Consider the following 22,202-nt stretch of genomic DNA (forward strand, 5'->3'; position numbering starts at 1 on the left):
TAATGAAAATAATTGAGTCGGCCACACATAATGCAAAGTTGTAGAGATCGTTCGTGGCGCAGTACTTACGAGTTTACTTTGCGTTACTTGTTTGTGAATCTGTGTACCGGATATTCAATGATAAATGGTTGGCACAGTCGGAGTTCATAGCACACAATATGAATTTTGGGTAGGGAGTTGCTAAGGAGTGATACGTTTTGCGTTCGTCATCAAAACCGTTTGAATCGTGTATTTGTTATATATAAATTTACAAAAGCGCTCTCTTAATTTAATTGAAGTATCAAGTTTTGACGCAACCATCTTTCTTCGTAGGCAGTTAATGAGTTCAAATTACTTTTATTAAATATTGTATTTTAACTTTTTTATGAAAAAAGAAAAAAAACAGTGCTCCAATTTTAGATATTAATAATTCAACGATGTCTATGATGATGTGGTTTTCAGAAATATAATTACACACACACATATATATATTATATATACATATATACGCGCGCACACACACACACACATATATATATATATATATATATATATATATATCTAGAATACGAAGCAGCATCCTTCTCTTATCGCCTATATAACTTACTCACTAAGTCCTTAAATAGTTACATAATTATTTTATTTATTCGTCTTTTTAAAATCATTTTCCATCTTCTCATTCTTGAACGTTCTTACTCCGTTATTAATTATTTTCGTTATCATTCTATTACCTTGCATGTTGTAACAGTCTCTGCGTCTGTCAGATTCTGAATTTTAAAGAATAATCAAAAAAATGTTTGCAACATGTATACGACTATGCAACATTTTATAGCATGCTTACAGTTTGTAACCATTGCGGCCTATACGTGACGTCAAGTTGGCGGTGCTTTCGCATCCAGTGAAGCTTATAACGGAAAAAACGGATAATATATATATTTATATATATATATATAATATTTTATTTTAAGTGTATATAATTTTAATATATATGTATATATTCTACACATATATATATATTCATACATATATATAACATGTTGTAACCCATATAATTAGAATTGTAACCTCGATATTATTTGTTTTTTTTGGGGGTTTTTGCTTAATTAACTTTTACTCGTCCGTTCGTAACTAGGAAGTTTAATTGATTGAATGTAGATTTATTTTTGGACTTGACTGGCCTACCTGATTGTTCGGTGGTGTCTTCATTCATTCATCATCCACAATTATATATGTATATACATTTATATTTATATGTAAGTATGCACTATATGTAAAAAAAACTATATTTACTATATTGTAGATGTCATATTATATAATATAAAATTATAAAATAAATAAATAAATATATATACTTTTATGTTGTTTCATATATGATTTAATTAATAAACTGTTTTGTTTTAATATAAATAATGGATTTGTATTTTTTTTTAATTTTCTTTGAAAATTATTAAACTTCATTATTGTGGTGTTATATTCAGTCATCCACTGTTGGTTCTCTACAAATCTGTTAAAGTTTATCATCATTTCTAAATGGCTGGCTTTGTGAGAGTAAAATTATTGAACTTGGAAGGGAATCAGCTATCAACGAACAACACTTACATTGAAATAAGAATCAAAGAGGCAAAAGAAAATGGTATTTTTATTAAAAAAATTTAATTCGATTTCAATTTCAATTTCATTGAATAAAAAAATATATAAATACAAAAAAATATGTTCATCTATTACATTACCTATCATATCAGTAAGTTAGTGCAGTTTATTTTACATCTACATTTTTTATAAACCTGCAAAGCTACAATTTCATAGATTTGATTTTGTTGTGCAAAATTTTTTTCATGTCCTGTGCAGAGTATTATTTGATAGCACAAATATAAATGTATGTGGCAAACTGTGAACAATCACTTTAAATGAAAGCATTTGAGAAATGACTCTGTAGTAATTGCTCTTTTAATTAGAAGTCGAATAGCTCAGAAAGTGTGAACTAAATCAACTTAATAACTTTCTAGGTGAATTATCGATTTGTTGAAAAATTTCAATTCATGTAACTTTTTTGCGCAGTTGATGGCAACTTATCCTTCATTCAAAACCGACGAACGTTGCGTTTGGAGTGGAATGCGTTTTTTGATTCGCACTTGTACGATCGCAGACTGGTTCACATTGGCATCCTTAGTAACAGCAGCAAGCAGCAGGTGGCGGAGGTCATGATCGGAGTGCACATACTCTCCAACTACTGCCATCAGTTCAATGATTGGAATACTGTTACTGTTAGATTTGCTTTCATTTATTATTGTTTTGTTGTTGTTTCATTTGAAGTTTATCCCTGTTATTGTCAAACAACAAATTGTAAGACTAGTTATCGTTAACTAAAAACGCTGGTTAATTTGCAAAACGATTTCATTTCATAAGCTTGACTTGAACCCAACTGGTAAGATACATATGTTGGTCAGACACTTCAAAAACGAACAAGACTCTACAGTGCTTGCCAGCAAAGAAGATAGCAGAGTTGATCAAAAATTGAGTCTGCATTTCAACTTGTTAAATTTGGTTACCATATAACACTCTTAAAATGTTTTATCATGAAAATTCACTAAGGATTTTTTTTATTGATATTCTGCTGAACTATTCTACTTGAATAGAAATTTTAAGTTTTAATTGTTTTACAAATAATAAAATCAACTCAACCGAAAGTCATAGAGCCATTTGAAGATGAGGACGAGGAAGATGACATATACATGTCCGCACAGAGGAGGCTTGCCATGCGTCAACAGAAAATATTCACTCACAATGGTCACCAGTTTATAAAAATATTCTTCAAGACACCAACCTTCTGTTCATACTGCTCAGATTTCTTATGGTAGAATTTTTTCATCCTCCATCTATGCTTACACAATTTTTTCAAATTATTATATTTTACTTTATAAGTTTTATATATATATATATATATATATATATATATATATATATAACTTATATTACATATGTATATGTGCGCGATGCGACAGTGTAATGGTTAAAGTGTCAATGTAATAGGAATTAGAATATAATCATTAAATTTTTTTTAAATTATTACGACGACGATGATTTGGTTAACGGAAAAAAAGCCGTGGATTTTTTAGAAAATGTACGTGAAATATGTTTAGCAGTTGAACTAAACAAGACGTGACGTTGTAACTTACTGAATTGACATTTCATTTCATTGTTTTTCATCAAGGGGCTTCACAAAGCAAGGATTTAACTGCCAAGGTGTACTTCTTGCATTCTACGTTATATTTATGTTTAAATGCTAACTTATTATTATTGTTATTGTTATTATTGTTATCATCATTTTTGTCACCGGTTATAATTAATACTACCATTAGTAGTATTAGCAAAAAAAGTAGTAATAGAGTAAGAAGTTGCACGCATTAGCTGCATTAACTTACTCTCAGATCTGTTTTCTCTGTCTATTTGAAGCTAAACATCCTGAAAATCATTTTTTAATTGACTGTTTCCATCCTAATGATAATTAACTAATCGTTCATGGTCACATTTCATTTTATTGTTTTAAATAACTTTGAATTTTAAAAAATTAAAATTAAAATGTTTTAAATAAAAATTTAAATGGACGAAAATTAAAAAATGTTCTGTACAGTTTGCAAGTGCGCCGTGCACGAGAAATGCCATGATAAGTTGATCAGTAGGTGTCCTGGCAGTGCCAAGAACAGCAAAGAGACCATGGCATGTCGATTTTTTTATTATTGATTTACTAATTTATTCATTTGTCCATGTGTTTTTATGTATTTTTATTGTTTTATTTTATTATTTCATGTAATTTTGTAAAGGAAATTTTAACCGAAATGTGTAGATTTTCGCTTTGCCGTAAACTAAACTTTCTTTTTTATATTCTTTTTAGTGTTTTATTTACCAGTTAATAAATACATTCACACGTGAATGAAGCATGCTTGTCTATTTGGATATATGCTAATGAAGTAATTTTATTTAACAATTTTGCAGTAAAAATATAAATTAAATTACAACATAAATTGCCAACGAAGTTTAAAAAATGGAATAAGGATGGTTCTAACTAATAATGAACACAAATGCAGTTGATGTCTGAGAGATTCAACATCAACATACCACATCGTTTCGTTCTGAACTCCTTCATGTCGCCGACCTTCTGCGACCACTGTGGATCCATGCTTTTCGGCCTTTTCAAACAAGGACTGAAATGTGAAGGTAAAAAGATTATTTAGTTATTTCATTATTTTTTTTTCAATAGAATTGTATGCCGAGGGGAGATTGCGCTGGTAACAAGGAATGGATTGCAAATAAGTGTGATTGTTTTGGCAACGTTGCTTTTGTGATGTTATGGAATAATTGTATAGCTTTAATTTAATTTACTGCATTTTATGAGATGCGGACGTAAATAAAGATACATGCATTTTTATAATAATATTAATTTCCAAGGTACACCAAGTAATTTTTTTTAACATTTACGATTTAATGGAACATGAATTTTCATTAGAAATTTAAAAAAAAAACAGAATGTGGAGCTACATGTCACAAAAAATGTTACAAATTTGTTCCGAATTTGTGTGGAATCAATCAGAAGATACTTAATGAGCTTCTTGAGACTGTCAAGAACAGCAACCTGTCTCTGACGCCCGGGAAACAACTTGCCCCCTGTTCAAAATCATCAGAAGTGACTCGAAGGGTTCCTCCATCAAAAGCTCCATCTAAATCGATAGACAGTTCTGCTGCCTCATCCTTTTCATCTACAGCGACTCAGCTAGAAAAGGCCAGCATCGACACCGTTTACAGCATTCTTTCAAGCGAACTGGCATCCATCAATCTGAGAGAATCCCTCTTGAGCGAAAGTAGCACCGATGAGTTAGTTGGTCATTCTTCTTTTGGTGTTGTTACCTTTTTTTAGTATTTTGCTTTCGTTTTAACATTTTATGATTAATTTGTAACTCAGTTCTAACACAACAAATATATTATATTTGGTTTCAAACTTGGTTTCATTATATTTATCATTCATAATTCAATAATGCATGTAATAGTGCATGGCTGATATAATGATGTACATGTAACAATGCATGGATGCTATAATGATGTACAGTACATATAATAATGCAGGGATGATATAATGAAGCAACCGTGCTCCGTGCACATGTCAGGCATAAGAAGTGATTCGAAACGAACCAGTCAGATGGTTCTCCATCAGATCAGTCCATCTCTAGCAACAAAAAAATCGAAAAGGACTTCTATATTCATCATGCCTGAACCGACAAAGGTTAATATTCTTCTTCCATAATCTTCCTACCATTACTTATCAAAATAATATTATTTTATAAAATGTTTTTGTTCTGTTTGTTGGTTTACTTACGAAAATAGCGTAAGCCCACGATATTTTAAATATCGATGATGTTCACAGAAAACCAAAAAGTTTGCCGTTGATGACTTCAAAATGCTCAAAGTTCTGGGCAAGGGTAGTTTTGGAAAGGTCAGTGGAATTGTTTTGTAGCTCAAAATAAATTTACATCTATATTTCTCACTCATTTTTAATTATTATATTTATTAATGATATTTTATATGTTATATGATATGTTATAATGATATATTGACATTATAACACGTAAACTGTCAAACACTCGCGAAATATCGGCCTACTCGTTGAATAGGTGCTACTGGTCGAAATGAATAACGAGGCAGATAGTGATTTGTATGCGATGAAAGTTTTGAAAAAAGATGTTGTGCTTGAAGACAATGACGTGGAAAGCACCCTGGTCGAAAGAAGGGTCCTGGAGCTTGGCAACCAGTGTCCATTCATCACAAAGCTCATCTGTACATTCCAAACTTCGGTCAGTTTCTTTTGTGCAAATATATATGTTGATGCTGATGCCATTGGAAAACATGAAAACACTGTTAAAGTACTGATGTTGATGTTATTGTTGAATGATGCTAGCATGTTGAAATTGATTGTTATGATGATTTTGATTGCGTTGTGACAATATACGATTGCGAAACATTTTCTGTCCATGTATCGGACGAATGTTTGCAAAAATAATTTCTCAAGGTCATATGTTAAGGATAATATAATGAGTGAAATCTGGCATTGAATTGATAAAGAGGATAACGATGATGAGATAATAAAAATTAGGATTAGGTGTTGATGAAAAAATAAAGATGAGGATGATGTGTGGCTCAACAGTGGAAGGAAGTGCCTGACTGAAAAGTGTGCGATGCATCGATTCGCACCTGGGTTGTGCGGCAGTAAATTGTCGAAATCAATGACGATAATATCATTTATATTTCGGAATATATTTCGGAAATCTAATGTATTTCAATAAAAGTTTTTTTTTGTGTTACTCTATATGATCACACCACACATTATACACATTTTAGAATCACTTATTTTTCGTGATGGAGTATTTGAGCGGTGGGGATCTGATGTTTCACATACAACGCAACAGAAGGTTTAAGGAAGACCAAGCAAAGTTTTACGCTGTTGAACTTATTTGTGGATTGCAATTTCTTCACAAGAAAAAAGTTGTTTACAGGTAGTGGTTGCCCATCGTATTGAGATTATTCTGCTTGAGAATTTTTATTAATTTAATTAATTAATAATTTAATTAATTTTTAATTTAATATATCATAAACGTTTGTTATATTTGTATGTTGTATGTATGAAGTAGCTTATAAGTACTTTGTGTTTTAAATTACTTCCTATTTGAAAGTATATCTTATTTGAAGGTATATCTTATTTGTAAGTACGTCATATTTGGAAGAATTTCGTATTTGAAAATTTTTTCGTTCTTTTAACACCATTTTACATTCATTCAAATCGTGTCTCTATGGTTAACGTTTTGTTTATACCAAACATTAACTAACATAATATAACTTGTTAGGGATTTGAAACCGGATAATGTGCTTCTGGACAAAGAGGGCCACGTAAAGATTGCCGACTTTGGCATGTGTAAAGAAAATTGCTCTGGTTCTCAAAGGACTGCTACTTTTTGTGGCACTCCTCATTACTTGGCACCGGAGGTTTTTGTCATTAATTTTTTTAATTTGTATTTTTTATAACTTAATTTTAAGCCCGGTTTGTCAGACTGAACATTAATACAAGCTCATTTCAATATTAAAGATAATAAGAGGGCAGAAATACAACGAATCAGTTGACTGGTTCTCGTTCGGTGTGGTGCTGTACGAAATGCTGGAAGGCAAACTACCTTTCCATGGCAAGAATGAAGATGAAATGTTTAAAAGCATCTTGGAGCATCCAATGAAAGCCACCAAAATTATCAAAATGGAGTCTCCAGCGTATCTCTGCATCAGCCAGGTAGGATATTTCATTCGTCATTTTGAAAAATTTCTAAAAATTTACATTAAAACACTAATAACAAAATAATAAAACATAGAAATAATTAAATAACTAAAATATTGAATATTTAATTATTTATACAAAATTTGAATCAAATAATTTGATCCATTTTTTATATCTATGCTAACTAAATGGATTCAGGAGGAATCTAGCAAGTGAAAAACTTTGGAAAACGTTGTAAGCCGACCATATATATATATATACATATATATATGTTCCATATGTATGTATGTATATATATATATATATATATATATATATATATATATATCATATTGCACCGGCGTTGAGAAAATCTGGAATTATTTAAAAAAAAAATGAAAACATTTTTATTTTTTGTTAAACTGTAAAAATTGTCACTTTTTTAATTTTTGTTTTTCATATATAGACACGTACATTTTGTTTTTTAATGTGAGCGCTCAAGAAACAGTTTTAATTAGCGCTAACAAATTGCTCTTAATAATAATAATATATATAGTTTATTTTATATTATTTCATTTAAACTCACCTGTTTTATGTAAGCTAAGTTACACCGCACTCGTAAATAATATCATAATTAAAATACCAGCTGCTCGACAAGGATGCAAACAACAGGCTGGGTATGCCTTCTTCTCCTTGGGGCTTAATCAGAAATCATCTCTTCTTCAAAGATGTTGTATGGCAAAATTATGAAAACCTCTCCATGAAACCTCCTTTCAAACCTCTCACTGTAAGTGCTCTCTCAATTAACTTAACGACTGTCAACAATACGACTTGCTAAACAATATATAATTGTATCAACTGCGCAATAACAACTACGAGAAACATTGGGTGCACACAGATTTGATAAGTTCTTTGCTTTATTATTTTATGTGTAAATTTTAAAGAATATTCTTTCAAAAAGATTTTAAATTGATTCAATTCATTCAATATCGCCACAGCGCGGCCGCATGGATGTGAGTAATTTTGAGATGGAGTTTACGAGAGAACCTCCAAAACTGACCCAGCCATCCAACAAACATCTAATCCAGAGCATCAATCAAGATATATTTGAAGGGTTTAGCTTTACGTCTCCTTCAACGACATTCTGATTTCATTTTTAACTTTTTCACGAACAAAATTTAATTATTTCTGAAGTATTTTTTTTATAATGATTGTCCAGCCAGCATTTAGATAATTTTATGTTTGTGTTGCAAATATTTTTGATGTTATTCGAACATTACATTCAGAGCATAGTGTATTTAATAATTTTAGATTTTAACATATTTTACAATGATCTTCTCGTGGCTAGATTTTTTGGCCTCTACTTTTCTACGAATTTTCAACTTTTAATAATTTAGGCAATTTTTGACCTAACTTCTGTAGCCAACTTTAAAACGAGTTGGACAGCAGATTTTATAAGTCAACAAATTGTAACCTGCTGGTGATATTTTTTCACCATTCATGTTTTCCCGTTACTCAACAAAAGATATTGATTTGTTTTAAATATTAGACATGTTTTTTTTAAATTTTTATTTAATCGTGATTTCATAAGAAATTACCTTTCTACGTTATTTTATTTTTCACATTTGGTATGTTTTACTTTTTTAAATTTTAGATGGTTTACCTAACAACTTAACAACCTTTAGAAAATCAGGCGCAAGTGCAATTTCATTTACCGATTAAAAAAATAAAAATATGGACATCGTTCTATGAAATTGTGTTTAAGAATAATTATTTCTTACTAGCATGTATCAATCAATCAATCTTCGTTTTGCGTCCAGAGACCCGGTTGCCCGAAGTAGGACGTTGTTTTCTTTATTAGACGATCAGTTGTATCCATTTCATTTAAATTTAGAGCTTTCATGTCTTGCTCGATTGTTTGCGACCAGGACTTCTTTGGACGGCCTTTGGGACGTGTGCCAGGTACTTCAACATCTGCAAGAGAAATTATGGCACTGTTTCCACTTCGTTTGACATGACCAAACCACCGCAGACGGTGTTGCCGGCATTCGTCCTTTATATCATCTAAACCAGCACGATGCAGGATTTTGGTAGATTTGATGTGGTTCTTCAGACTAATTTGTTGCATCCATCGGAGCATTTTCATGTCGGTTCGTTGAAGTTGTTCCAGTTTGGTTGTCATTGGCCATGTTTCTGCACCATATAACAACACCGGACGTATCACAGATTTATAAGATCTTGATCGTAGTGGTAGTGGAATGTCACGCCGCATCAATATAGAGGCAAGGAGATGCCATTTATTCCAGGCTGCACGTATGCGTGCTCGAACGGCAGCTTCAGCTGTTCCAGTACAATCCAGAACATCTCCTAGATATTGAAACGATGTGACTTTCTCTACCTTAATGGCTTCAAAAACATTGCTATTTCGAATTTGTTGTTGTGGATTGATGCAAGCAGGACAAACAAAATTGGACACTTTAGATAAAGTACCAATTATTTTTGAACAACGTTTGTGATACCACTGGTTACACTGATGACACTTGATTGAATTGTTACCTACACCATCTTTACAAACTGAACAGGCCCTCGTCCAGTAGCTGTGGATTGGAAGGGTTCACCAGTGTTCATTGCTTTGGTTTTACTGATGTTGACTTTGAATCCATGATCGGCGAGTCATGTATATGACTATATAATCTTACTAGCATGTATATGTTTGTAATACTCCGTTCTGTTAAACAGGTCGCATTAAACTGAATAAAATTGACTGAACTGAAGCACATTCAAGTAAATAGAATATTTCAAGGTTACATACATTTTTTTTATACATATATCCTTCACAACCAAATAAAAACAATAATAACACTAATAATTAGAGGAACTTAGTGAGGTTGGTTGATTGCTAATTACGAAGTCGTACGTCACGGAGTTTTGACTCATTATTGAGCTTTCCATGGTCTCACGTTATTTTGTCTGACCTGAATTGAACATAGGCTAATTCTCGATTATTCTCATTCTAATTAACATGCATCGCCAGTGCCCCGTCGCCGTTTCCACTTCAACGAAATCGTAAATTTGCCAAAAATATTGGAAAAGCCTCCTGTATTCGCTGTTATTTATACGCGGATGATTTGTTTTGGTGGTTTTGTTTTACTAAACTCATTAAATATATCATTCGTAGTAAATTCGGTAAATGCGTTGAGCCTAGTTGGAAGACAGCATACTTCAGCTTAGGTCTAGACGTTAAACAAATTACACATTACACGTGGATAATAGTGATGTTTTCTATGAAAAAAAAGATAATCTTAAACAACAAGTTATCAATTATTACTGTAGTAATGGATTTATATTTTTATTATCGATGAAAGCCCAAAATTTGGTTCAGCAAAGCTCACGTCTGTTTAATTAAAGTTTCAACTCTTTTAATTTAAAATGATAACTTATGAGATCAACTTATCGCTGCAGGATGACGTACTCTGTTTTAAATGCTGCTGTCAGACTGGTTGTCAGCGTCTTGTAATTCAGAGACGAGCCACACCATTCTGCACGTCAGAAAAAGTGAGTCCTAAATTAGTCCTGCTTGTGAGAAACTGTTTAAGAACACATAAAATTAACGCTGAATAAATTATAATGTAACTTTGACTATTAATGCTCGAATCAGCCCTTCATAATAATAAAGAATTAGGGGAGTGATGCTTATATGCTTATATATTCACGAAAATCAACAACAAATTTACAACCCGTTACACCCAAATGATTAATCACTTGATTTTGTGAACATCAACAAATCAGTGATTTTATAAGCAAGGCTAATTCAACATCCTAAGTCATGCATGCATTTTCTACATTTTGCGATGGACGATCTAAATATTAATAAAAATTAAACCGGCGCGTCATACAATACCAACGTTAGCCACCAACAGTAAAAAAAACGTCAAACGGTGGTGATTGATCGCGACCTGAAAAATTGCTACTTAGCAATGGTGCAACTTTCACCTTCCTCCCTAAGCTTTGCACTTTATCGTTAAATGGAAATGCTAGTAGTTGATATTTCTATGAATGTTGGACCAAAGATTAAAATAATTAAATTTTAAAGGGCCTTTGGAATAGGCCGGTAAATCTCTCAAAAATGTTTTTTTGAAAATTTGTTACCGAATAAAGATTTTTATTTATTTTTAAACGAAAAATTCATTTTTTCGTATTTAACTTTAACCATCTTAACACACCGGTCTGTGAGGTGTTAAAATTGCAATCAACCAATTTTCTATCTGTGTTACAATATAGGAAAAATGTGGCGGATGTTTAACGCTGACTGAAATGACCTGATTCGTAGCAACGTAATGGCACTTCAACATCTTTTTAAGTCGTTATCTTTGGAAAATTTGAAAACAAATGAAAAAATTATAATTTTTATTAATTGTATTGAAATTTCAACAAAATTTAAATAATAAAAAATATCCAAAATCTTTTGAGAACAGTATAAAAGAGGCTACATGATCGTAGAATGAAAAATGAAAAAAATGTCATAGACATTGCCATTGATATGGGATATTCCAAAAATTTTAACAATCCACGTAAATTTGTGCAATTCAATAAAAAGATTCAGGTTCTAAGGCACATAAATAAATTAATGACATATCAATGCACTAACAATGATCGGTAGAGAATCATTTAAATGACAATCATTTCTCTTAATTATTGAACAATAAATGTGTTAATTCAACTATATTTCCAAGCAAATAAGTAACGAAAAAGTAACTATTATTCATGATAATATTTGTAATACTTTTAAAACCATTTAACGTAGGCTACAGTAATTTGATGCAAAAGGTTTTATAAAACTTTCTGCTATAAAAATCAGATCACCAATAAGATTATATTTTTTAAAAATTAAAAATTCTGCCACAAAAAATAAAAGATCCCCTATTAATACTAAGATCATATTTTTTACTAAGATCGTATTTTTTTTAAATTAAAAATTCTGCTATAAAAATTAGATCCCCTATTAATACTAAGATCGTAATTTTTTTAAATATTCTACGAGAAAAAATATTTACATTCAAAAGAGTTTTGTTTCTCAGTTCAAAAAAAACATCAACACTACTACTAAAAAGAAAAAACTGTATTCAAAATGGTTTATAAAATATTTGAAAAAAAAAAAGCTTAAGCATGTGATTTGAAAAATTTGAAAACATCTCGTTAACTGTAACAAAAAGCGACAAGATCTTTGTTAACAATAATAAATAAAACTATCGATACATCAAATTTGTCGTTCCATACAAACTTATTTAACAAATTGGTAGCCATAAAATTAGTAGATACAAATAGGGAAATAAAAAAAATTGTACAAAGCCGCATGTGATTCTAAACAAGTCGATAAACATCCTGCAAAAAGTAAAAATTAAAAAAAAATTAAAAAAAAGAATGCAAATAAAAATTTAGATTAAATCATCTATTGATGAATAAAAAGATTCAATGATAGTCACCAAATAAAATAGATATGAACAAAAGAGGTACCTTGAAATAAAGTGTTGCAGAGGCAATGCACTCATGCCCTGACAATTTGATTCCTTCGATCGATTGTAGCAGTTGATCTGACGACGCGTAACATAATTAATTTCCTGGCGCCTCCCTTGTCGGCCAATGCAACCACCGTCTTCTTGTTGTTGCTCAGCAGCACCTGACATAATTAAGTTGGTTTATTTATTCATTTGAGTTTAACTACTACCGATGTTTAATGAAGGAACCATTTTTTACATTCAAAACAGCAATTAAAACGTTGTAAAAAGTTGTTTTCACGCTAAATTTAATTAAATTTATCTTTGGCTCTAATTATATGTTACGTTTTATTACTCTGAAACCCGACCAACTATGTCCACTGTTTCAAACCACGTTATGAAATTAATGATAACATAACATTACCTTAAAAACAGTCATGCCAGCGTCAATAGCAGCCACAGACGTGCCGTCAGATACTTTCCACAACCTGATTGTACCATCCTTCGAGCCGGATCCAACCAGCTCATTGTCAGGCGAAAGAGTACAGCACCACACCTATCAGGAAAAAAAACAACTGTAAATATTTGATTGTATAAGATATCTAATAAGGTCGACAATTTCACCCAGCCGATATATCAACCTCATCTCTATGTCCAGTCAGCGTATGCAGGAGACTTTCACTGTCAATGTCCCAAACTTTGATCGTACCATCAGTTGATGCAGAGACCAGCAACTGACCATCCTTGCTGACAACGACATCCTTCACCTCCCCGTTGTGACACATTGCACCTCCTCCCAGACTTCTTAGCTGCTTGCCTGTTTTCACACTCCACACGATCAGCTCTCCTTTCCTCGTACCAGTCACTGCCTCCTTGTCGTTCAACAGCGTCGTCACATCAACGTCAGCATCCAACGAAGACACCCTCATGCCCGAAGCATTAATATCAGCTGATGCAAGGTCAAAGGTTACGTAGTTAGCCGTACCGTCGTACGTGTTCTGGAAACCTGCTATCACATATCGGCTGTCTTTCGTCACGTTCAAATAGCTAGAAGTGTAAGATATTAATGTAAAATATTTACAATTTTTATGTCAAATAAAACAATAGAAGATATGGGAAAAAATTGTATTTAATGCAGTAAATATGTTAATTCAACAGGAAACAATAGTAACTGCAATGACATAGCGATAGAAGTGATTTCTTTACCTGATATGATCAGCAAAGCCAACACTAGAGTCACATTTGATTTGTCGAACAGGCTCGTTGGCCAGAATGTCCCAGATGATGATTGTGGTCCCCCCTCCAAACCTATCAGTTCTGCCGAGCAACATCCTCTCTCCATCACTCATCATGCAGCTGGCTGTACACGTTTCCGTTCTACTCATCTCTATCGGCTTGCCGGTTTCAAAATCCCAAACCTGGATTTCAATTTATGTATTGAAACTCATTTGATACGTATTGCTGGATTTGAGTTGACTTCGCAAACGCAAAGTGTTATTATGCTTGGAAAAACAGTATTTTAACAACGTTTCAAGACAGCCATTCTACCATTTCATTCAGCAAACTCGCCAGACATTCCATATCATAAACATCATACATCTCCACAATCGCCAACCTGAAGCCTTCTTTGATGAACACGATTGCCATCAACGACATCAACAGGTTCCAACTCAGCAACTTGACCAACCAACAAGGTGTCTCCATTGGCAAGGTGAAGGTCCGTGGAACTGAACTCATCCCCTTTCATTACCTTCACAAGCTCACCTGACTGTTGATTGTTTGGTTAGTTGATGGGTTGGTTAGCTGGTTGGTTTGTTGGGTGTTAATTTAGGAGCAGCAGATGAATGAATCAATATCAAGTTTTGTTACACAAAAAATTGATCAAACTTTGATATTAATAATGAAGGTTTAAGCTTTTTATCATAAAAAAATAATGAAAATGTTAAATCTAAAAAATTATCTCTTTTTCAAAAACAAATTAAATGGTCATTTAATGTTTATAAGAAAATACAATAAAGGATATGTCAAACAACTTCAAGCAAGATGAAGCAACACCATTGAAACACAAACAGAACTAAACAACCATACAAAACAACAACATCCAGATAACACAGGACTAAACCATCTTACAAAACAGCCACCCAATCACTAAACAATCTAACAAGAAACAACAACACTTAGGAGAACTGGAACTGACCTTGAGATCCCAGACTTGTGGAGGACCACAGTTGGAGCCAGTCACAACGTACCTCCCATTGTTGGTCATCTGTACGCAATCAACACGAATTTCTTCAGCTGCCATCAAATTTCTATTCATAGTTGATGACTGACCTGCATTAATTAATTAATTCATTCATTCATTCATTAATTCATTAAGATGCTGGGTAAATTCAAATTTTGTTTTCTAATTTTTCCATTTCTCTCCCTCTCTCCCTTCTTTCTATTCTCTTTCTCCCTCTCTCTCTTTCTTTTTCCCTCTCTTGCATTTTTCAAATTCTCAAAGACACCGACAACACGCAGAACACTACAACATACCACCAATGAAACATTTATATGACGCTATATTATATAATTATATTACAAGAATTACACACCCTCGAAGTTATTTCATTTTAATGTTATAATTTACGGGCTAGAAGTTTTTTAATTTTTCCCTATAAATTTTTAAATAACCCCTTAACTCAATATAAATCGAACTATCTTGAGAATTTAGTTTTTCGGTTGATTCACTTAAAAGATGAAACACCACTGTTTGCTAGGATGCATTCTTTTCAATACAAAATCTCACTAAAACCAACTAGAAGACAAATCAACGACAAAAAACAACGAACCGAGTGTTGAGGTGTTGAAAAGATGTTGCTGTTGTTGTAACATGCGCTGTTGTTGCTGTTGAGTAAAGATATCCTGCTGGTTGAATCCTCCGTAAGAAAGATCAACATTCCTCATTGAAAAGTGGCCGCCAGGTGTTGAAGACTGGCTCATCTCCAGAGGCAGACCTTGCTGGGAAAACACCTGTTGTTGTTTTTCATTGTTCCTTGCTTTAGTATCAGTTTATTAAATTTGGTAAATCAGTTTGTTTGTTTGTCATATATATATATATATATATATATATATACATATAATATATATATATACATATAATATATATATATATATATATATATATATATATGTGTGTGTGTGTGTGTGTGTGTGTGTGTGTGTGTGTGTGTGTGTGTGTGTGTCTGTCATATGTGTCTGCCATATGTATATGTCATAAATAAATATGAAATAATTATATATACACATATGTCATAAATAAGTATGAAATGAAAAGTGAGGAACTGTGCATCAGAATAGTGATTCACAATTTTACGGCATCAACGACTTAGCAGATAGTGCAAAGTTATAAAATATACCTGAAATAACCATCAGTAAAAGAAAACCACAACACAACTTAAGATGGTATAAAGTAAAATCATCATCATTTCAGTGCGATAAAGAACTGACTTGGTTATGTTCGTAAGAATACGTGATGGATTGATTGACACCAGCACTGGCTGCCCCCATGTTAGATGATGCAGTCATGCCCGAGGTGTTGGCAGTTACAGCAGCTGTATTGACGGGCAACAATGGGTGAGCTTCCGCACCGTCTGTTATGCTGTACCCCTGTCCAGAAATCATTCCGCATCAATAAATTATCACGAATAATTAGAGAAAATAAAAAAAAATTATATAAACATAGCAAAAGGTTAACAATGATTAAGCAGAAAACTGGAAAAGCAAAAGATACTAACGAGCAATGAAGGCTTTTCAGGGCCCTCAGTGGGGCTGCCAACCACCGGCTGAGGCTTGGGGGATGAGGCGAGAGTAAACTTGCCCGGTTTCATTTTGTGAAATGCCCACATGGCTGATGATGCTAACAACAGAACACCCAACACGGTTCCTGCTGCCACTGCTGCTCTCGGACCGACAAGAGGATCGTAGACAGGAGGAACACCAACAACCGCTTCCGGCTTTGGAGGCTCCAATTCATCCGGATCAGGAACCACAGGAACTGTTGGTTTGACGTATGGTGGAAGGGTGGCTTTCGAAACATCAGGAACTTTTGGCCTGTCAACGATATTCCAATCAACTTTAATAACTGATTAGTAATCAAAAGCAAATATTTCCTTCAATGAAAACACAAAACAGTCCATCAAAGATCAAAACGAAATATTAAAAGTACTTTATTTCTTGTGCAAATTTTTATTTATTGATAACCGGTAGTTTCGTTTGTTTCATTTGAGGGCTGGTTATTTTTATATTGAAGAAAGGGTAGTTTTTACGTACAATCCTAGAACTCAACCAAACAACATTGCTAAGAACAAACATCGTATTACGTTGTATCATACCGAAAAATAATAAAAATTAAACGTTATCCTAAGCAAAATAAAGTTCCTAAGTTCCACATCAAGAAGCAAATATTTTATAGAGCAACAAAATTAAATATCTTTTTATAATAAAATCCATCAATCCACAACAACAATGGAATAAACCCGAGATGCGATCTCAAGCTTGGGATGAGAACAACTTCAGTTCACCTCCGCTCATCCGCTTTCTTCAACCAAATTTTTTCTACTTCTTCTTATCAAGTACTGTTTCAGATTTCATACCAAGTAATTGCGTATCTTTATATAAAACATATCCTTCTAAGCCGGTTGACTTCTGATACACAAACAACTGCAGTCCTAGAGATAACTCTGAGTTAAAGCGTAATCACGTAATTTATGAATTTAATTGCCCCTTTGACGGCTGTGCACGTCAACATGACTCATATATCGGGATTACTACTACCTCACTGACTAGAAGGCTTACGATGCATAAACAGAGTGGTGCTATCAAATTTCATTTGGACTCAACACACTCAATCACAATTAGCCGTGAAATCCTCGACAGCAACACCAAAGTAATATACCAGAACAGCAACTACACGCATCTTAAAATTGCAGAAGCAGTCCTAATTGACATCAATAAACCAAAAATAAATATACAACAAAAAATGACAACCTCACTTCCAACCCGGCGCTTAACCAACAACGAAAACAAAGAAGTAATAAAAACTAGCATTGTAAATAGTGACAAAGAAGAATATGATGCTATCGATGAAGAAAAGGAGACCAAAGAAGATGACCAGCCAATAAAGAAACCTGACACCTAATTCGCATCAAAGTTCAACTTTACAACACCAAAGTTAATTTTTACAACGTCAAAGTTCATCTTGACAAAGTCAATATTTCCCTATATATACAGCAAGGAGCACTGATGATGATTCATTCGGAATCGAAATATGGCCTTATTTGCAGCATGAATTCGAAAAATAAGTTTATTTTGAATTTTAATAAACTAAACGTTCACCAAAAAACTTTAGTGAGAAAAATCGAAAAAACGAACTACAAACATATTAACGCCAAACATTCGGTAGAATTTATAGAATATTGTAAAAATATATATATATATATATTAATGAACATCACAGTATGTTACGCGTTAGTTAGCTTTTTCGATATTTCTAACGGTAGATTGTAAATCATTATCATCAAATTTCTTGAGTTCAATTATATATATATATATATATATATATATATATATATATATATATATATATATATATGTATATAATTGTATAATATATATAATTGGTGTGTTTGTAGGCGCCTTTGAAAAAGATCTCCAAGGCGCTAACGATTATTGCAGTACAATGCGTAGCACTTTATTAAAGCAATGCAGTGACTGGAGAGAAAAAACATTAGCACGGGTAAACTTGGACAAAAAGATGGTGTTTCAATCTTTTACGAAATTGAATAACAGACAACGCAGGATCACGAAGGTCCCTAGGCAAACTATTCCAGACAGCAGGACCCATCACGGAAAAATTCCTTCGACTAAAAGCAAAGTTTGTGTCAGGTACGAACAGTAAACCTGAATTGTCAGAGTGCAATGTTTGAATCAGCAATGGCATTTTTCTAGGAATGACTCTGTAAGTTGAACATTTAGGGGCAACTCCTTTAATACATTTAAAAACCGTTAAACATATCTTGAAAATAACTCTTTGATAAACCGGAAGCCAGTGAAGAGCACGCGCTTGATACAATATACAAAAATCATACGTGGCGGGTTCAGGGAAGGAAGGTCGAAGAGGATGAGTTGCAACTCCGACAACGCCTATCTTAGTGTATTGACCATCAAATATTCGCACACCATTGATGTACACACCTGTGCAAAAAAATTTATTGTCGCTTCAATGCAAGAATTTAAATGAAGTAATAAAAATTGTTACAAATTCATTTAATATATATAAATACATAATAAAAAAGTGTCCAGAATACCGAAACGAAATAGACGAAAGACTGAAGAGCTAGAAAGGCGATCCCATCGATAACTTGTGCAAAATTTCAGTGAAGTAACAATTTAAAAAGAAAGAAATATAACACTTCTTAACTAAAATAAACGAGAATAAAAAAAATTCTCAATGTATATGAGCCTCTGAAGATACTAAAATCATCAGCAAATATCCATTTTTATTACATCTGTATCTGTTGACCTTATGATAAAGAGGGGTGGACATTGGCAACAGTTTGGCTGAACAATTTTTTTTAAAGCTACACATTCAGCGAAACTTTAAAACAGTGATTGAATTAAAAAATGTATATATATTTTCACAAATGTATTAAAACTGCATAACGAAAACAAACCAGATATAATGCCAGTAAAATAATCAATGATGTTGTTTTTGTCGTCTAAATTTCCACCGAGCAAGACGTGCGTCATGTCGTCGAATTTAGCGTTTGATTTCGCAATTTTTCCTGAAAATTTTCATCATGTTATTAAGCCAAAGTTTAATGTTTTCTCTATTCACAAACGTAGTAATAATATAAATGTTACATAACTTTTCCTAATTTTACTAAGGACACACTCCTCACCACGGATAGAGGAAATACATCGCGCCATTTAATTTAACTATAATGTAAACGCTGCATTTACAACTAGAGTGTATAAGTTGCGTATAAAAAAAACTATAAATGTATGCGTTGTCAGTTTAACTATAATGTATACTTTGCAGATACAGCCCGACTAACCCTCCCAATGTGAATCTCTATCATCAACTTTCATCGTCACGCGGTTTCCTTCCCTGAGGAAGACAACTCTGTGGTGCTTGCCATCATTGTATCTTCTGCTATCATCTCTCATAATATATTTTTCTCCATCGATCATGAAATCTGCCACTACAAAGCCATCGTCCTAACGTGTAGAAATCGTAAAATAATTAGTTTAAATTTGACAGAAACATTAACACTTGAGATATATTGTTAATTTCAGGCACAGCGACATTTATTACAATCTAAAAATGTGATATCATCCAAGATACCGGTTAAGCTACTATGTGCAAAGTGGTTCAAACAAATTTTCCTCAAACCGCATGTTGGAAACTATTCCAGCATTAATTAAAATAGATAGACATCACTAGAACTGCCCAGCACATAAAGCACAAAGTCTCAGGCTAGCCGTTACAGCAAATACTTAAAAAAACGTTAATTTCTAAAAACTAAAACGCTAACTAATTTGATGAGTATATAATCATCTTTGTTGTATGTACTGTTAACTTTCATCAACGTTCCAGATTTTTTATAAGTGTGGAAGGCCAAAGCAATTTCATCTTTGTTCGTGGATATTTTAGGATTAAATTTATACAGAATTATGCCCTTGCGATCATTCTCTCCAAACTCCCATCCAGATGACTCTGCAGATTTATTCAATAATTTGGTCATGTTTGTGTTAATTTGTTTGTGTCAGGTTCGTGAAAAATGTGTTCGTGTCACGTTCGTGATATTTGCGTTTGTGTCGTGTTCGTGTTTGTTCACGTGTTTGTGTCGTATTCTTGGTATATGGTTTATGTCAAGTTTGTTTTTTAAACTCAATATATTAAATATCGTTTAGTTAGTTAGTTTGTTTGTTTGTATCATGTTTTTTGTGTCACGGTTGTTTGCATCGTGCCTGTCCCTATCATGTTAGGTCTTGTAATGTTCTTTCATGTTTGTTCGTTTCAGGTTAGTTTGTGTGATGTTCGTTTCATTTTTTTCTATCATGCTTGTTATAAATATATAGATGTGTGTATGTGTGTGTGTATGTGTGTGTGTGTGTGTGTGCGTACACAAGTGTATGTATGTATGTAAATGCAGATACAATCGTGTGTATGCTGGTATCCGTTTTCATCAGTATATGTTTTATGTATAAATATAAGAGCGCAAGTTTACTTGCCTGTATGTATATCGGACTTCATGCAGTTTTCAAATGTTTTCATCATTTTCATTTACTTTATTAACTTAGTTACTTTATATTTGAAAAAAAGAAAAGTTAACTCAATGCCAGTTTATTGCATACACTTACTCCAACTTTGCATCATTTCGTTTGCATATTTCTTATTTTTTACATTTTTGTTTGTGTTATGTTTTGCATGTTGTAAAAAATTCTGCGCCTGACATAGTCTGACATTTTTAAAGGATAAAAAATTAGTTGAACTTTTCTTCGAATATATACAATGCCATAAGAATTTATTAACAACTAAAAGAAAGTGTGGGTGATAAAAAAAGTTAATAAAAGTGATAGTGATAAATTTCAAATGAACAAAAAAAAAATATCTAAGACCTTCAGTGCACTTGGTTCCGACGAAGGTAGTGAGATTGCAATTGCATAAGTACTTGTCTTGCAGCTCCGTACAGATACCACCATGCTTGCAAATATTAGGCAGACAAAAGCCATGAGCATCTGAAAAAAAATTTGTGTCATATCGTTAGCGTGATTAAATAAAATAAATTGAGCTGCTGTTTTATTAATTTGCAAACTAGTCTAAGAAATTCATTTAAAAATCATAGGTGAGTTGAAACATAAACTTTCAGTCATTGGAAGTATGAAAACTATTAATTCTGCTTCGGCCTTAATTAAATAAAGGAAAGCACGTTGCAATCGCCTATGAGCCCACGAACAAGTAGAGAATGCCGACCTGTTCTTATCTATATCACTTCATATTTTCAGGCTCCCAATACTCATTCATTCAAACAAACATCTGAACACGGATGATTCAAAAAAGATCAGAAAATTACGAGGTCGCAAAGCCTTGCCTGCGATAGCTGACCGATTACATAACAAGAGGCGATACGGCGTGCTACTAGAATGATCGCTACTGTGTCTGTCGCAGTGAGTAAATTCGAATACAAAAAATTCCAGCCAACCATAGGCTAACTAAAACGTATGACACGTTGTTTCACACGTACGCACACGCGAAGGCGGTGTCTGTGGAAAGTTCCAGCGAATGTCCCTGAAGCTACGTATAGAAAGCTGTACACATCAAAAAGTTATTAACTTTGAAAAAGCAAGCAAGAATTTTAACCTGAGCAGCCGGGCGTGATGAAAGCATTAAGTAA

The 22,202-nt window shown here is 32.9% G+C and overlaps 3 protein-coding genes across 3 annotated transcripts; 2 read left to right on the top strand and 1 right to left on the bottom strand.

Moving 5' to 3' along the window:
* Positions 1-1,509: 1,509 nt before the first annotated feature.
* On the top strand, positions 1,510-2,535 carry HELRODRAFT_165839 (hypothetical protein; the record flags this gene model as incomplete). Its single annotated transcript, XM_009032324.1, has 3 exons — positions 1,510-1,612; positions 2,038-2,243; positions 2,386-2,535. 3 exons carry the CDS (start codon positions 1,510-1,512, stop codon positions 2,533-2,535), a joined length of 459 nt encoding a protein of 152 aa, XP_009030572.1.
* A 1,523-nt stretch (positions 2,536-4,058) lies between these two features.
* HELRODRAFT_165840 (hypothetical protein) lies at positions 4,059-8,415 on the top strand (the record flags this gene model as incomplete). The annotated part of the gene is made up of 10 exons (XM_009032325.1): positions 4,059-4,194; positions 4,503-4,848; positions 5,098-5,254; positions 5,396-5,464; positions 5,643-5,822; positions 6,367-6,521; positions 6,870-7,008; positions 7,109-7,303; positions 7,914-8,054; positions 8,266-8,415. The coding sequence occupies 10 exons, from the start codon at positions 4,059-4,061 to the stop codon at positions 8,413-8,415; spliced, it is 1,668 nt and encodes a 555-aa protein (XP_009030573.1).
* Positions 8,416-11,659: 3,244 nt separating this feature from the next.
* HELRODRAFT_96420 (hypothetical protein) lies at positions 11,660-15,684 on the bottom strand. The gene is made up of 8 exons (XM_009032326.1): positions 15,594-15,684; positions 14,960-15,093; positions 14,378-14,530; positions 13,969-14,180; positions 13,404-13,809; positions 13,187-13,318; positions 12,782-12,944; positions 11,660-12,649 (listed from the first exon to the last, which is right to left on the bottom strand). The coding sequence occupies exons 1-7, from the start codon at positions 15,634-15,636 to the stop codon at positions 12,813-12,815; spliced, it is 1,212 nt and encodes a 403-aa protein (XP_009030574.1). The 5' UTR covers positions 15,637-15,684; the 3' UTR covers positions 11,660-12,649; positions 12,782-12,812.
* Positions 15,685-22,202: the final 6,518 nt, after the last annotated feature.

The sequence above is a fragment of the Helobdella robusta genome (assembly GCF_000326865.2).
Source record: "Helobdella robusta unplaced genomic scaffold HELROscaffold_8, whole genome shotgun sequence".
NCBI classification, from domain to species: domain Eukaryota; kingdom Metazoa; phylum Annelida; class Clitellata; order Rhynchobdellida; family Glossiphoniidae; genus Helobdella; species Helobdella robusta.

Bases quoted from the DNA above. Each gene is read 5' to 3' on its own strand.
- HELRODRAFT_96420 (XM_009032326.1), bottom strand. From the start codon at position 15,636: ATGTTACAACAACAGCAACATCTTTTCAACACCTCAACACTCG. The intron at 13,810-13,968 runs GTAAAGAAATCA...TTACACTTCTAG, and splicing joins GGCTTTGCTGATCATATCAG to CTATTTGAACGTGACGAAAG. The intron at 13,319-13,403 runs GTTGATATATCG...TTTTCCTGATAG, and splicing joins TGACTGGACATAGAGATGAG to GTGTGGTGCTGTACTCTTTC.